At 31.9% G+C, this 18450-nt stretch overlaps 1 protein-coding gene across 1 annotated transcript in view; it reads left to right on the top strand.

Moving 5' to 3' along the window:
- The window catches only part of LOC124357069 (potassium voltage-gated channel protein eag), a 220641-nt gene that overhangs the window by 141239 nt on the left and 60952 nt on the right, over positions 1–18450 (top strand). Inside the window, exons 4-5 of the mRNA XM_046808475.1 lie at positions 7569–7700; positions 14397–14518. Of these exons, the coding sequence (XP_046664431.1) occupies positions 7569–7700; positions 14397–14518 (254 nt within the window). The remainder of the gene's footprint in view (positions 1–7568; positions 7701–14396; positions 14519–18450) is intronic.

The following is an 18450-nucleotide window of genomic DNA, read 5'->3' as shown; positions in this document are numbered from 1 at the left end:
TGCCGATTTATTTTTTGGTGTCAAAGAATTCTTCTTGCACATTATGAAGAAATGTTCCTTGAGCTGAGAATAGTGTATTGTGTACAAAATGTAAACAAGTTTCTATGGCTCGTAGGTTTCGTTTCGTCCATCTCAGCAAGTATCTCATTAAAAAACAAATGAAAATGTTCTAACGTTTTAATGTACAGTGTTTATACTATAAACTACTTTGTTTGGTCTAATTGGGATTCAAAATAAAGAAAGTATGTCCAATTTTTACAAAACATAAATGATTGTGTTTAAAATTTCTTGAAATCATTATAAAAAGAAAATGTTTACAGAGATTTTAACAACTTTCAAAAGGGACAAAGATTCTGTACCTTATTTATTTTAGGACCAAATATAAGAATTTGTGAATTAGTAATACTTAAATGTTTCCATATACCCAGATTTAAAATATTATACGTTTATCAATCCCTGAATTACCAGTCTGCATTCTAACCCTTCTTTACGTACCCTAAGACTTCAATTAGTAATCTTAGGGTAAGCTTGTTTTTATATCATCTGAACATACTCAAGAGAACAAATACATTTCTTTGTATTCTGAATGTAATGCCAAAAGTAAATATAAAATTATATTCACCTTGACAGCAAGTGGAAAGTACACATGTATAATTTTACCCCCTGTATTATGATGTTTTAAAGTAAGACAAAATAACTATTAACCACATAAAAAAATCAGTAAGGATTGTACATCTATTTATTTTTATTACTTTACATCGGTGTTTATTGGAGTATAATTTATATGTAAATTTTTCTCGCAAACTTTACGCCTTCACAGAGAAATCAGAGACAGAGCAGTAATTATTCTTTTTACCAGTTTGTGAATTCCTTACAATTCTCCTTCCTTATTTCAAATTATAAATGGTATGGGATGGTAATACGATTTATAATAATGATTATTTTCCATATTAGGTATTATTTGTTTCATTTTTTATCATTGTTTTATTAAACAAATCAATACAAGTTATATTTCTCTAAACTACAAAACTTTACTGCATAAAGAAGAGACTTCATATAGTTCACCATTCTATAATTTCAAGGGTCTCGTCAAAGTTTCACGTTCTGTGTTCTAGAACTCCACTAAGCAAAGCGAACGTCCTAGAACAACGTAATAATGAAAACATATTAAGATTAACACACAATTTTATCCTTCTTTTAAAAATTATTCTATGATCTCCATATTAATGACTAAGGGACATCAACAACGGCTCTGTTTCTTGGTCGTTTTTCAAACGTCGACACTACAAAGTTCGTTTAGGTTATTGGCTAGTAAACACGATTCCATCATCACTTGAGAGGAGATGAATAAAATTTAACGTATTGTCATGTTTCAATGTGTGACTAATCTTCAAAAATATAAAGACGCTGTTATAGTGTTTTAAATATTATGTCATTACGTGTAACACTAAAACAAACCTTGTTTTATTTGAATGATAATTCAATTGAATTATATTTAATCCAGATTTAGATTTTATTCAATACAATAGTACATACACAAACTATATATAATAGATTTATATATAAATAGTATACAAAAATAAATATATGATTTAGCAGAGCCAAATATATATTTTGGTGCAGATTCACTTAAAACGTAACGTTATTACAACAATATGCACTTATGATTAATTGTCTTAAGTAGATTTCTTTGTAACTTTGTCAAAATCTATTCTATATCTATATTACTGCAGACTTTAGTCTAGAGCAAGGCACAATAACCTTGTTCAATGAGCGATATCTCCAAACAATATCAACACCAAGCAAAGGAATAAGTTCTTAGGGAGGATATAATATTAAAACTAGAAGTATATGAACTGAAAATTACGTAACCCAAATACATAGTACTGTTGTGGATTTGAATTTTGTTGAAGGATTCGATTAATTATCAGCCAATAACGACAATTATATAAAGATTGAACTAATATTCACATGTACAGTCAAACAAAGAGTTAATTTAAATTTGTAATATATATAATCCACTCTCTATCGACGCACTTGATTATTATGGTTTAAAAGCGTTCTGGCGAGAAGAGGATTGGCCACAAATGTAATTATTTTTGCATATTAACTTGATTTTGTCATAATATCCAATGTATTACAACAAACAAACGTATTTTCTGCTGTACTGAATCTATCAATAACGTGTTATGCGCTAAATGAATTCAAAAACAGTTAAAATTATACTAAGGAGAGGAATTCTCATAGCAAACTTAAGATGTGTAACTATTGAACTTAAAATGTTTAAATGATAGGTACATTGATGAATTTCATTTCCGAGGTTACTGTGAGTATATTCCAAATGTAATTAAGTTACTACAGAGAATGAAGTTAAGTTAATAGTATTAAGTATGTTTTATTACTTGGATTTTGTGTATTTCCAAAACATTTTTATTATTACTTTCTGTAGGAAAAATGTATTTTTTAGTTTAAAATTTCTTTTATTTTACTAGAAGTACTTAATGAACTAAAACTGTACACTTCTATGTAACTTTGTTACGGATTTAATTACTAAAATAACTAGTGTTACTTACAGCTTAGTGTTACTATAAATTGTAAAAAGTCATTTCGCATGAGTTAAGAGTGTGTGGTGAGAGTGCGTGCGAAAACCATGCACTGATTGCACTGATTTCCGCCGAGAGCAGTCATTGATTCAAATCACACAGTTATGAATTGTTCATACTCGAGCTACATATTGATATAATGATGTTTCACAGCTAATTATGTCGTGTTTGGTCCAAAAGTACGACAGGATTTCGGACATTTTCCTTCTTATTAAAACTTGAAATATCAATTTATATATACTCTTCTTTAGATGCAAGGTTGAGCAAGCGCATAGATTTAAAAAATCATTAATTAATAGCAGTGAACATGCCAAAATCTAACTTGGCGACAAAAAGATGTAAACTACGACTTATTATACAATATTTGACTTACAAATGTTCTATTATTATCATGTATGACTTAGCCAAGTCTTTGTTGATTTCAAACTAATATGTGCTCTTACCTTATCTTTTGAAACCTGAAGAAGAGCATAAATTCCAATTAAAGAAAGGTATTGTTTCAATTTTTGTTAATAAAATAATGGCAAATGTTTTAATTCCTTTTATTCTTTTCATTTGTCCATCGCAAATAATGAATTTCAAACAAAAATGAATGTTTCTTATAACAAATGTGTAACTGTAACTAAGGAAGTGTTTTAAGATGCCACACAATTTTATTGTGCCTCTAGAAATAAATTTGTTTTTTGCGATCCATTTATAAATAATTGATCGGGTCTTTATATTAATTAATTCATATCTACTAATTTTACTACAGTATCAAAATTTTACTGATTAAATCACATTTCAGTTAGCTAAGTAAATGCGTTGAAGTTAATAGTTTTCGCAAGTTCAAAAATATAAACAATTTAAAATGTTTATCTGGATTTTCAGTTTATGAGGTCACATTAACTATATTTTTAATATACATACATATTTATTTAATTTATATATATATATATATTATGGATAATTATGTCACCATACATTTTAATATATAAGCACCGGAATGCTTAGTTGTGTTAGTAACTAGACAAGAGAAAATTAAGATCTGTAAAGATTAGCTTTACAACAGATGCATTTTTAGGACAGCTGATATGAGTCACGTTAATAGTGTTAGTTATACACGGCTGCTTCACCTAGGGGTTAGTAGTAACACAAAGGTGACGTCACGGTCAACACTCACAGATAACCTACATGTTAGTGCAACAGACAGTGTTACATGGGCATGTTTAGATGTTAAATGTTGTGTTCAATGTTCGTGCCAGTCGTGGAAGTTTAAGGATGTGTGTTTACAAATACAAACAATGCTATTATTCTCATAAGCTTTATTGATTTGATATACTAATAATTACTGGATTGTGGCTTATAACCAGAACCATTAAAATGACTCATATTCATATTTGTTTTCAACAACATATTTCAATTAGTCACGTAATAAACCAAACGAGACATTTCTCGTCCAAAAAGAAATTATTACACTAAGTAAAAACAAGCGTGTAAGGGTCTAAACTTTACATTCTGTAAAACAAATATTCTATATCAGCATAGATTGTGTCATTCTAGTATTCTTGAGATATTACGTTAGGATCATATCAGTTTGCATTGTATTAATTTCATTAAGAACTATTTTATTGCGTAGTAAATAAAAATTTGCTCTGAGATATTTAGCACTTTATACAATTGTAGACAGTTTTCTGAATATACAGAAAACTAAGTGTCGTGTATTTATTACATCAGCGTTATCAAGGTTACCGAAGTAAAGTTATAAATGTCACAACGTCATCTTAATGGTTTCTTAGTCATGCTAGATATAATAAATAATAAAAATCTGAACAGAATCACCTTCGAGCAGGCATAAATTTATTTGTTGTGGTACATTCATTTTATACATTCGTTTCGGTCTTTTATATGAAGCTAATTTTCGCCTCAAACAATGCCCTAAATGTAAGATCTTATAGAATTAACTGTTCACATAAAATGCGATCATATTATTTTTTTTACAGCTATTAAAAGTTATAGTTTTTTGAATCTACGACATATACGAGCAAAAAGTAATTCATTTTAACAATTTGTTTTATTTTTAACCTCAAATACATAAAAGCAAATCCAATATGGTGGATTTTTATTATAAAACATTGAGTTTGTAAAGGTTTAATATATGATTACAAAATATTATACAACACTATGCAAAAATACGATTTGCCATGCTGTTTTTCAAGTTTTGATCATTTCATATAATTATTGTTAGTTTTAAATAAATTTCATAAATTGTCATTAAATTAATAATATACAACCAATAATTTAATGCAATAAATCCCTGAATATTAATTTCCAACAACACAACACCGTTTTGAAATAAACACGACTACGTCCGTGACAGTTGATGTACCCAACAGTTGATATAAAATTCATGGAGGAAACTAATACCTAATTAAATAAAACCTTGAAAACTTACTATTAATGAGAAGTTTATAATTGTTCTTTATATTTTTAAATGCGTCTTTCAAATGTTTTGAAATGTAATAGGATAAATATAGCCTAATATCTTATAACGGTCATTCATAAAACTGGTCTTTACCGCCGGATATCAGGCGATTGTCATATTGGAGGTTAAATATGTAATTATCAAACATCAAAAAGGATGGCTTTTTATTACTCAGTAATTTCTTTCAATTACCTCGTAATCAAACCGCGAATTTTAAATCTAAACTTGTTTATACGTGTTCTAAATGTACTTAAATAATATACACTCTTCACACCTTTTTGGTTAGACCAAAACATTTAGTAAAGCCAAAGAGTAATACAATTAGTACAGTAAGCTGATTGTATATGGTCCAGTGTATCCCTGGAAAGCAAAAAAGCATGTTAATGTCCTTTGTGTTAGCAAGGCTTGGGTGTTCGTATTAATCGTAATACATTATGTGGTATTTAATTATGTATAACGCAACAGAGAACGTTTACGTTACATTCATCGATAAATTTACCTTTGACTAATAGTAAGCCAATATAATCACAACTATAGTCGTATAACATGACCTCTGCATTGGAATCAGTGATTAAATCAAGGTTCTTCAACCAATTTACAAATATATTGTACTTGTACAATATCAGAGCACACAGTACATGTATTCTTACCATTGATATTATAATGTCAGTTTGTTAAGAGTGTACGAATTAAGTGTTACCAATTTCACTTTTCGTTTAGACAATCCCTGCATTCATATCAAAATCCGTAATATTTCTGATAACTGTAGGTATCCACTGCTTGGGAAAACGTTAAAATAACGTACTTTGTATAATTATTGTAAGGCATAGGACTCGGTACGTCCCGGTGTAAGACGTAAAAATTTACTGTCTTTCCAATTCGCCTAAACTGGAATTAATAACGATGTATTAGAAAATTTGTACTTAATTTTATATTTTTTTAAAATGGCTTACTGAGGATTGCTGGCATTATGAATATGTGCATGCACATATAGTAGTGCTGCTATGATATTATATTTAATCTGTGAGTAACATTTCAAATTATGACCTATGAAATAATATATGTTAATCGTGTGTTTAACGTATTGAACCTGGGTTTAACGTAGTGCTTAGTTACAACTGTTCAAACCATATTTGTTCTAAAAAGCAGCTTTATTCATATTTTGTAAAATGCAAAGTATCATATAATAGGGTGTATTATATTTTGTCTGCAATATTTTTTCAAACTATGAATTATCTCAGTCTTTTAAGATAGAGGTATTTGGAATTATAATAATACAAGTAGACCAAAGGATTTAGAAGAGATGTTGGAATTGATTTTTTAGATCTTAATGGTACAGTAAGTAACACGTGTTAGTCTAATGGCTATGAGTTTTAAATTACAATTCTTACAGTTCATGTACTAATTATATATTTTTGCATTTTATTTTCAATTTTAATATCAAGTTCTTCTTAAATTCAACTCTATTGACTGGTTCACTTGAATTCTGTTTAGATTTAAGAACTAAATTTCTCAATTTAACATGTCAAATTTTGTCTCGTGAGGAGTTATTAAATATTCAGAGTAGAGCAGCTGCCGGCAACGCGGTGTGACTGAATTATTAAACAACACTGCTGCTATATTTGCAGTGTTCTTCTGTCCATGTCTTCATTGTTACACTTGTCCTCTTGTTCTTCAGGTGAACTGATAGAAGAAAAACGAAAGTTACGCACTTGAGGGTAGAGAGATTGTGTGATAAGTTTTGCTGTTTCTGAAATATTTAGGATACATAAAATAGTACTTACAATCTGTCTACTATTTTAGAAACAATTTGCTTCAATGATAATCCTTGTAACAAAAATAGTCAGATCTCTTTAAGATAATTTCATCCCCATTACAAATTACTTTTGGATTCCTGTACTCTTTTATTCGAAGCATTATATCAGGTTATTTATTATGTTTCAGATTTGTTTCTGTTGATTTGTTTGTATTTGTTGATTATGTTTTTAGATGAAGCTGCCTGCAACAATATGTTGTACGGATACTTGAAATATACTCACGCCATCTGGGAGACGGAAAGTGTATTACTGATAACCCTGTTTAATAAATATGTGTATTATGGACGTTACACGAATTGTATGTGGTTTAGAATATGGCCTTGACACTTTTAGATTGTTTCTTTTTTTATTCCATTCGTGTCAATTGATATTAGAACTATCAATTGATAGTTTTTGCACCTACGGATTAGATTTTATATTCCTTATTATAACAAAAAATTACATATTAACCGAGTAACCAATAAATTCACTTGTTTTGTACTTATTGCTATATTTGTACTTTTTAAATTTGTTTATAATGTTTTAAGCTACTAAAAGATTTGGTTTATCATAAATATTCAAATTGATATGTTCCACACATCAAGATAAATATGTCGTTTATGTCTTGTCCGAAGTAGACTGACTTCGCAATATTTATAAAGGGAAGATGGGAGAAATCTCAGAATGTAATAAAACTGTTGACAGAGACGCCACTATGGCTGCTACTGCAGATTGCCCCGATCAAGAACGAGCGGGACCTGGTGGTGCTGTTCCTGCTGACCTTCCGCGACATCACCGCCCTCAAGCAACCCATCGAAACCGAGGACACCAAAGGAGGTGAGTATCGAGTTTTCCTATCAATTAATGATTTAAACAGGTCCATTTCTAGAATATAGCAAAATCATATGCATACGTCTAGCTATCCCACTCTATATCTTATGTTACGTTATTTTGCATATTGTCTAGGACAGCCGGCCGTAGAGAGTGTAGAAATGTATGAAAATTATTTCATAACCGTAGTATTATCATTATTATCTCCAGGTCAGTTTTATATTTATACAAAGTTTTGAAGCCACCGAAGCTCAGACACAAACACTGTATTAAGTCATTACAAGTTTTGATCTGCCCTTAGAAGTTTTGTTTTTCGGAATTTAGTACTGTGCATCTATTCGATCATTCTACCATCTGTAACGACTGATTTTTGTCCTGTGTATTTATGCACCTATGTCATTTAAACAATTGGAAAAAATAAAAACTAAGTACGATCCTAGTGGAATGTTGTAACTCTGATGTCTAACTTGTAAGACAGTATTTTCTTATATACTGAACACAGTCAAATTTTCAAACAATGTAAAATAGTTATGATAATAACACTTTCCAATAAATTCCTTACACCGATCACTCATAACCAAATTAAGACAGGTTAACTTTGTTCCGTATAAAATTAATGTAGTTATTTTCATGTATTTTACAATAATCACATAACAAAATAATGTCTAATTTATTTATTAGTCATTTCATATATTTTTATAGCATAGTTCCAGAATGAAATTTCCTTTAATATTAATGGTTTGATACAGAGTTCTCAAAACCTAGCTGTTCTATACCCACTTATTACACACAAATATATTGTAATTAGTGTTTAAAATTCATGGTTTCTCAGTTTATTAAAATATTTCTTCTCAAATAAATGTATGGGTAGATTTATTAATTGTGTTGCAATTGATGAGCATTCTACCAATTTCCGTAAATACATATATGTTTCACTGTATTAAATCTATAATGTTTTCATTCCACCGAGTTTAAAAAATTATGTTATATTTCAAAAAGGTGGAAAAGTTGTTATGAGTAAAGACTACTTCATTCACACTACTGTACTGTAACCTAAGAATAGTAAATAGTGCGACTATCTTGAAGTAAATTTATCATTTTATTCTGACTAAGTAAATTAGTTAGTGCTGTTTTAATGGTATTTTCTCTCCCAGCCTTCCACATAACCTTAGGTTTGTTATAAATGTCGATCACAAGAATGTGGATGTGTGGAAGTTTACTCCTCTTTAGATTGTGTAAGCCCAAGAGAGGTATTGACAGTGAGAGCATTCACCAGAGACGGAGGGATGTGATTGACAGCAGAGATTGAGCGATGAGCCGGAGCTTATTGACACTCAGTTACAAGAGTGTGAATGTGTGGAAGTTTATTCCGCTTTAGAGTGATGTAAGCCCAAGAGTGGTAATTGGCAGTGAGAGCATTCGCAGAGACGTGAGGGATGTGAATTGACAGCAGAGATTGAGCGATGAGCCGAGCAGTTTATTGACGCTTAGTTAAAGAGTGTGAATGTGTTGGAAGTTTATTACGCTTTAGAGTGTGTAAGCACCAAGAGTGGTAATGGCAGTGAGAGCATTTCGCCAGAGACGGTGGGATGTAATTGAACAGCAGGAGATTGAGCGGATGAGCCGAGAGCTTATTGACACTCAGTTACAAGCAGTGGTGAATGTGTGGAAAGTTTATTCCGCTCTTTTTAAAGTGTGTAAGCCCAAGAGAGGTATTGGCAGTTGAGGAGCATTCGCCAGGGACGGAAGGGATGTGATTGACAGCGAGATTGAGCGATGAGCCGGAGGTTATTGAGCTTCTTAGTTTAAAGAGTGTGAATGTGTGGATAGTTTATTCCGCTTTCCTGTGAGTGTGTCTGTGAGCCCAAGATGGTATTGCAGTGAGAGCGTGAGAGCATACACCATAGAGCGGAGGTTGTGATTGGAACAGCAGAGATTGAGCGATGAGCCGGATTTTATTGACAGTTTCAAGAAGTGTGAATGTGTGGAAGTTTATTTCCTCTTTAAGATTGTAAGCCCCAAAGTTCGGTATATGGGCACGTGAGAGCATTCCACCAAGAGACGGAGGGTGATGTGATTTGAACACGGCAAAAGAATTGGAGCGGATGTAGCCGGTGAGCTTATGGAACACCTCAGTTACAAGAGAAGTGTGAATTGTGTGAAGTTTAATTCCGCTTTAACTTTAAGTGTGTAAGCCCAAAGAGTTGGTAATTGGCAGTGAGAGGGCCATTCGCCAGAGACGGAGGGTGTCGATTGACCAGCAGAGATTTGAGCGATGAGCCGGAGCTTATTGACACTCAGTTTACAAGCAGGGTGAGAAATGTGTGGGAAGTTTAATTCCGCTTTAAAGTGTGTAAGCCCAAGAGTTGGTATTGGCAGTGATAGAGCATTCGCCAGAGGAACGGCAGGGATGTGATTGACAGCAGAGATTGAGTCGAATGTGCCGGAGTTTTAATTGACGCTTAGTTACAAGAGAGTTGAATGTTGTGACAGTTTATTTCCCGCTTATTAGATGGAAGTGTGTAGCCCAAGAGTGGTATTGGCAGTGAGAGCATTCGCCCGAGACGGAGGGATGTGATTGACAGCAGAGATATTAAGAGCGAATGAGCCGGAGCTTAATTGACACTCAGTTACAAGAAGTGTGAATGTGTGGAAGTTTAATTCCCCGCTTTAAAGTGTGTAAGCCCAAGAGTCGGTATTGGCGTGCAGTGAGAGCATTCACCCAGAGCACGGAGGGATGTGATTGACAGCAGAGATTGAGCGATGAGCACGGAGCTTTAGTGACACTCAGTTTACAAGAGGTGTGGAATTGTGATGGAAGTTTATTCCGCATTAAAAGTATGTTTGTAAGTCCCAAGAGTGGTATTGGCAGTTGAGAGCCATTCGCCAGAGACGGAGGGATGTGATTGAGCAGCAGAGATTGAAGCCGATGAGCCGGAGTTTTATTGACGCTTAGTTACACGAGATTGTGAATGTGCTGGAAGTTATATTCCGCTTGTAAAGCTGGTGTAAGACCCAAAGAGTGGTAATTGGCAGTGAGAGCATTCGCCAGAACGGACGGCGAGGGATGTGATTGACAGCACAGAGATTGAAGCCGATGAGGCCGGAGCTTATTGAACACTCAGTTACAGAGTGTGAATGTGTTGGGAAGTTTATTCCGCTTTAAAGTGTTGTAAGCCCAAGGAGTGGTTTATTGGCAGTGAGAGCATTCGCCAGAGGACGTGAGAGGATGTGATTGACCGCAGAGATTGAGCGAATGAGCCGGAGTTTAATCGATTTTTTTTTTTATAGACGCTTTAGTTACAAAGAGAAGTCGTGAATGTAGTGGAACAGTATTATTCCCGCTTCATGAGAGTGTGGGTAAGCCCAATGTAGTGGTCCATTGGCAGTGAGAGCATTATCGCCAGAGACCGGCAAGGGATGTGATTGACCAGCACGAGATTGAGCGATGAAGGCCGGAGCTTATTGACACTCCCCCCAGTTACAAGAGAGAGAAATGGTGTGGAAGTTTTATATTCCGGCTTTTAAAGTGTGTAAGCCCAAAGAGAGGTATTGGCAGTGAGAGAGCATTCGGCCAGAGACGGAGGGATGTGATTGACAGCAGAGAATTGAGCGATGAGCCGGAGTTTATTGACGGCTTAGTTACAAAGAGTGTGAATGTGTGGAAGTATATTCCGCTTTAGAGTGTGTAAGCCCAAGAGTGGTTATTGGCAGTTAGAGAGCATACACCAGAGACGGAGGGGATGTGATTGACAGCAGAGATTGAGCGTATGAGCCGGAATTTTATTGACAGTTACAAGAGTCGTGAATGTGTGGAAGTTTATTCCTCTTTAGAGTGTAAGCCCAAGAGTGGTATTGACAGTGAGAGCATTCACCAGAGACGGAGGGATGTGATTGACAGCAGAGATTGAGCGATGAGCCGGATTTTATTGACAGTTACAAGAGTGTGAATGTGTGGAAGTTTATTCCTCTTTAGAGTGTAAGCCCAAGAGTGGTATTGACAGTGAGAGCATTCACCAGAGACGGAGGGATGTGATTGACAGCAAAGATTGAGCGATGAGCCGGAGTTTATTGACATTCAATTACAAGAGTGTGAATGTGTGACAAATATCCTCCAGTTAGTTTCCCTTAGAAATAACAATTAATTACAACTCGTACAGTTGTCTTTTTGTAAGTTGATAACACATACTTATGAAAGTAATGTTCTGCAAATGAGTGTGCTTATCTCAATTAAATCCACCAATTCGAATATTAATATAAAGAATTCAACTATTTATATACTTTCCATTATTAATCATCAAGCAATTCTAAATGTTATGATTTGCTACACGTAGTCCAAGTTTTTGCTCAAGAGTTTATAGTCTGGTATGAAAATATAAACCATAAGTTACAGTATTATATTAGCATCTTTTGTTTAAGATTTTTGAACTTTTATGTTACCATTTTGTAATATTGTGCACAATTTACTTTTAACACAATAATATAAATCGTCCCTACGCTTTGTTTAAAGATGAAGAACTTTAAACCAAGCTTAATCAGCGTTTTATACGTGGATTATTATCAAATACAAATTGATTACTATTTTATCAAAATGTAAAATCTGATCAGCATGTATAACCATTTGTATTTGACACTTTTCATTCAGTTTTGAAAGAAAAAATAGTTGCATATGTGAGACATGTGGTATTGAATTAATAAGATGTTAATATATTTTCTCATTTAATCTAAATATTTAGAAATCTTTCTAGTTTAGCCTCTAAATTCTATTTCAGTAATACAGTTCCCAGTGTTCATAGATAAGTACTGAGACTTCCACTATGAAATCAGATGGATGAAACCCCACCAGAAGTAATAGAATACAAGTGAAAAGCTTCCATGGAAGGATAGGCTTATTGATAGGATAGAATTATTAAGGGTATGCTTCAGTTGATGGCTTTCTTACCATCTTGGCTGAGTAAGACGACAGTAAATTATATATTTCCATGTACTTTGTGTGAAATCAATACTTTCATTATATCAGTCATTTATGGTAATGCAGATTTGTTGGGAAAGATATTAGCAATTCAATATTATTTAACGATAAAAAATAATACACTAGGATTGTCCTCATCTTCTGCCGTCATGCCACTTTAGACAAAATGCACTGAAATGTGTATTCATTACCACTATTAATTAGAAAAAAATAAATACTCTTAGTAAGCATTATATTGTAAAACAAGTTTTAATTTCTTTGTACAAATATTATAACAATAGAATTCATAATGTTTTCGATTTTTTAGGGTAAATTCTCAGGAATAATATTGTTTTACTAAATTATATGGTGTTTTACGGTTGAATGTATAACAAAACATTACTGATAATATTATTGTTTTTCTCGATTTACCGAAGTGAAGCATAATACTCCCAGCCCGTCTGATATGAAGTGTGTCGGGGAAAGTGTAGATAAAAGACATGCGAGAAGGAATGCACGCACTTCAAGACTGGACTCCCCTCCCACCTGTCCTGTATCCTGTAATATGAGACTTCATATTATTTTGAAAATCCCCCCGTACCTAAAAGCTTTATCCAAAACTTAATTTTATATAAATTTAGTGTTTATATAGCCACTAAAATGCTGAAATTATAAAAGTTTTAGGGTTTTAAAAATTTTACGTTTATTATCAACTAATTTTCTATACATCCCTCAAGTACCCTTATAATGTTAATGATGAAAGTATTAGTTACCTGCAAAGTTCAAGGAATAATATTACTTTTAGGACAGTCAATGTTTTAACACGCAATTATTTTAAGGGGTAAACATTGTTTATAATATGATTTAGGAATGTGTGAACATGGCATAATAACAATTAACCCATAACTCATATAACTCCATATTCAAATAACTTAACTAAACAGTAGCTTAAGACTGGAAATCCTACTTTTTTCTATAAGTGATACTTTATCTACTGCTCTAAAAATAAGCATACAAATATAAGAAATCTAATTTGTTTTAAGCTTTTGAGTATTAAATCTAAAATAATTCATATCAATTTATACATTCCGCGTGCGTAATATCTGACTAAAACCATTTAGAGACAGAATGAGTTAAAACAACTATGTATCATAAATAGGATTTTTATTTATAAAGGACGTTTTGCCCTTATAGCATGAAAATATAGCTTTTCAATTTAAGGCGAAGTAAAGGAAATGCCACTCGTGTCTCTTAATTTTTAGCTCTAAAAATTTTATATAATTTTTTAGTGGCATTTGTATACAGTATATCCTGCATACAAATTAAGTACCTAATTCATTTTATGTTTACTAATCAAATCACAGCTGACTGTTTTATTTAGCCTTAATTTAGTCCTTGAATATTATATGTCATTTCAACTTTGAAGGAGTATACTTAATACTCTGTACTGAATCTTCAAGGACTGTTCTCCGAATTTATAAAGTCTGACAACAAGATAATAAAGTCTTTTAATTATTTCCTGTAGAGACGCTTACCTTAATAAAAATTTAACGTAATGTAAGTCTCGTTTCACTCAGCATATAGCCGCAGTGAAGGTGTTAAGCTATGTCCATACTTTTCTACACTATATATATTTTTTGTACATGTTAATGTAATTAACTGTGAACACTAATTAATTGAGGTCTGAGCTGGTAATTTTGTATAGTGTCCACCAATCCTACTAACTGTTGAGACAGTCGATATGTTGGCAGGCTTGAGCAAGTTCGCCAAGCTGGCTCGCTCAGTGACGAGGAGTCGCAGTGTGCTGGTGTCCCAGTTCTCCTCCCATCTGCCCAACCTCAAGGACACGACCAAACAGTCTCACCTAGCGCATGTAAGGTCAACCCTAGACCTAGCGCCAGTGAGTCTCACTTGATTTATACCGTGGCGCATGAGCATGCCTCCTCGTCTTCCCCAAGTCTGAGAGGGCAGCCCTACTTTATCTCATTTGCTGTTGTAAAGAGTAGTGGTTTTAGTGCTGCAATTACAAAACAAAACAGTTATGCCTTAACATATTAATCATTCTTTAGCAAAGTTATGACACTCTGTACACTACGATTGTTAATACAAAATAAATAGTTACTACTTGTCAAATTTTAATAAATTTACCACGTCACAAATTTGTCAGTTTCTACCAATGCGAGAGTCATTTGATTAACTAAACCCAATTAAGAGAAAACGTTCCAAATCCATTACATTTTAATGACCTTCCTGGAAATAAAGCTTGAGAACTTTCGATTACACGCCAGAAGTCTATCCGAAGGCTATGGAAGAGGTCACTAATCTTAATCTTTTTTATTGTTATTCAATTCCAAATGCAGAGCATCTGAAGAAATATACGAGTATATTCTACACATTTGACAAATTTGTATTCTTGTTATTTTTATCTTGTAATAATCTGTTAACTATTTTAGTTCTGTTCGTATACATAGCTTGAAACCAACGAAAGCAATACCTAGCTTATGTTTAACTTATTTTTAGTGTACGTATTTAAAACCAGTAAACTTTTATATGCTTAAGATTTTTTATTTAGATACGAGTTTTATTAGTGGAAAATTCTTTGGATCAACTTAAATACTGCATCATTATAACAATATAATTTAAACTTAGTAACTTTTACCCAAATGGTTTTTCTAATTTTAAGCGTTTTTTTTTTAACAAATCCGATTATTGAAGAAGGATTAGACTATTGTCAACATTTATTACAGCTATTTGCTATCAAAAATTTCCACTACAATAACAACGTCTATAAATAGTTTATTGTAAGTAATTGTTATTAAAACGTGTAATAAATTTTAACATTAATTTTATGATTTTTACTTATGTGATTAGTGATAAGTAATCAATACAATGGTTATTTAAATAAATGTTTAATGGTGCCATATGTACAAAACTCGTAATAACCTATTTGAATTTTTTCAAAAATAATCTTAAAATGAAGACGACATTCCCAAACGACTTGTAGCTGTGAACTACAATAATACACTACGTAGTAGCTACTTGTAATAATTTTACATGCTATTATTGTAATTATAATGACCCCCTGTAAATAAATGACAATCTTATAGTGCTCATATTGTGTTTGTGTACGTACACAAACTATCTTTAACTGAAATTTATAAAGGAGCTTTCCTTGAGAAATAATTCATCTACATCAGCACAAGATCTGGTGGAGTGTCAAATTGGAGGGTTTGGAGGGCTTCACAAGTATATTTTAAAATACCAAATAATGATCAATTTTTTCACAGGTAGGCTATTATTTATTAAACAAAATCTAAATACCAGCGCCAACTAATTAGATTAAAAAATAAACATTTGGCTGAATATTACGAGTTAGTCCGTTCTTTCATCTTGTTGGCCGATGATTCCATTCCGAAGGAAATATGTAAAGATTTCTGAGGTTTATGTTTATTTTTATGTGAAGAAGTTAAACCGTGAATACTGAGTAGTCTTAGAGCTTTTGAAAGTCAATAATTTATCTATTTATTGCTTGTTACATTTAATTAAAATACCAGTAGCACATAGTCTTCTATGTATAAAACCTTTTGAAATCATATAACTCTTTTTAATTATCTAAGTAAAATGTCAAACCTGTCAGTCTTTTAATGGTTATATTTTACATTAAATATAATAATATCATAAAGTGTTTTGTAATTGCAGCATTAATTGACTAGTTGAGTGTATCCCGGGCTGTTCATATGATCCAAATTCTGTGACAAATGTTACTGTTAAGGGCATGTAATTGGATGTTAAATGTACCCCAGCATTCCAACACTGTGCCTTGTTTGGGATATTGCCAAAGTTTCTCTTGATCAAAGTTTATCATCGCTGTACTTTAAGTTAAAAGGTTATTAATAGTTATAAAGTTAAATTTGAGTTCTTTCTGTAAAACCTTTAGAGGTATCATAAAATAATCATTTATTGATAACACTATAAATTCTTATATGTGTAACTTGATCGTATTCTCATCAAAAGTAATATTTTGTGTGAATAAAAAATAATAAATAAGTTTTTATATTTGGGTTCCATTTAAGTTTCATTCTCTGAGTGAGTTGTAATAATGTTCATTGTTTAAAACGAATATGACTAATTTTTTAGTTAATATGGTATTGAAATTTTATTATTTAAAAGAATATATTTCAAAACACCAGAGTATATTTAGTTTTTTACAGAGCTTATTTTTGGACAAAGCATCCTAATGCAGAATTATTATTAATTTATTTTAATGTGATTTACCATGTGCTAATAAATTTTCTTTTTAGGATAAAAATTAAACATGAAGTTTCGATTTGAGAAAATTTATGTTTATAAATATAGCCTATTTCTTATATTCAGTTTGAAGAATAAATTGTATAAGTAAATATTAATGAGTAGTAAACTACATGATTAACCTAAATAGAAACTACACCAAGTCTAAAGTATGAGTTAATTTAAATATTCCACTCTTACGCCTTAATAATATAATACCTACGAAACTATTTTGGCTTTCCACTCAATCAAGGCACAGTACGCATGATTACCATGTTTCGAATACATGCCCATGTCAGTCAGTAATTATGACAAATTTTGAATTAAAATACCACTATGTAAAATTAACTGATCATCAAAAATATATTTTGGAAGAAAGAGAGGCATTAAGTCAGGTATAAATAGCTTATCTGCACAAACCGTAGAACTCTTATTTTTATTACCAGTTAGTGTAGTATAGAGGGTAAAAAAACTCTCCATGAAAGGTTATAAATAAAACAAAATTTGAAATAGTCCTGATCAATGGAATCTACTGTTTGCCAAGATCAAGGTTTTCAGGAGATGCTTCCCATACGGAGCAGCACCTTCTGCAAAATCATAACTTTTTCTGTGATAAACGGAAAGATAATAAAATATCGAATTCTTTTCACTGATCAGAACTTTTTGTTCTTGTCTTGTTTCTTTTTAGATTTCAATATCGAAAGTACTGTCGGAATTAATTCATAGTTATTTGAATAATAATAAAAAACTATGATTTAAGAAATCAGTAGAAGATTAAATTTGTAACATAAATATCAAATTTGATTTTCATATCTCTCTTAGCGTTAACAGTTTTTACTGATCATTTTTACAATCCTTCTATCTTAAAATGCATCTACGACCATTTATTCTTAAGTTATTATTTATTTTTACAAAATGTGAACGATTTTAACAATAAATATTTACGAAACAAATAAAGATAATAACCCCTAGTTTGAGAAAGATTCTTTAGTTTCTCTAGCCTTTCCAAAGGTGTTCAAACTTTCCACCAAACTTTTAAATTTTCAAAGAGGTAGACCTCATTGATTCAGAAATGTTTCTAGGTTTTATTTTTAATATCTTCCATTGTTGAAAATAGAGATACAGAGAGTATCATCTAGATATACATTAAAAATACTTGTTTCTTATATTATTTAGTTATGGAAGTAACCTGGCTCAATAACAAGAATCCAATCCATCCCATTTTTAAACAAATGGGGGCAATAGTATAAAAGCAATTATACTATGCAGTGTTTGTTTTAAGATTGTTTATACAAGTGATAGTTGGTGGACTCTCAAGAACCCTATTCTTTTCGATTATTTTGATTTATTTTACTAGTTGAGTACCAATGGTCAGTTCAAAAATTGGCCAGGTACAGAATATGTGGGAGTGTACATAAGAAGTGGAGAAATTACTTGGCATATTTAGATACATGCAAACATATTTAGGTAACATGTTCTTTCAAAGAAACATTTATTAGTGAATCATCAAAATCTTGT

The sequence above is a fragment of the Homalodisca vitripennis genome, chromosome 3, assembly GCF_021130785.1.
Source record: "Homalodisca vitripennis isolate AUS2020 chromosome 3, UT_GWSS_2.1, whole genome shotgun sequence".
In the NCBI taxonomy this organism is placed as follows: Eukaryota; Metazoa; Arthropoda; class Insecta; order Hemiptera; family Cicadellidae; genus Homalodisca; species Homalodisca vitripennis.
Note: the sequence above shows the minus strand (reverse complement) of the source record. Positions and strands in the feature narration are given on the sequence as shown.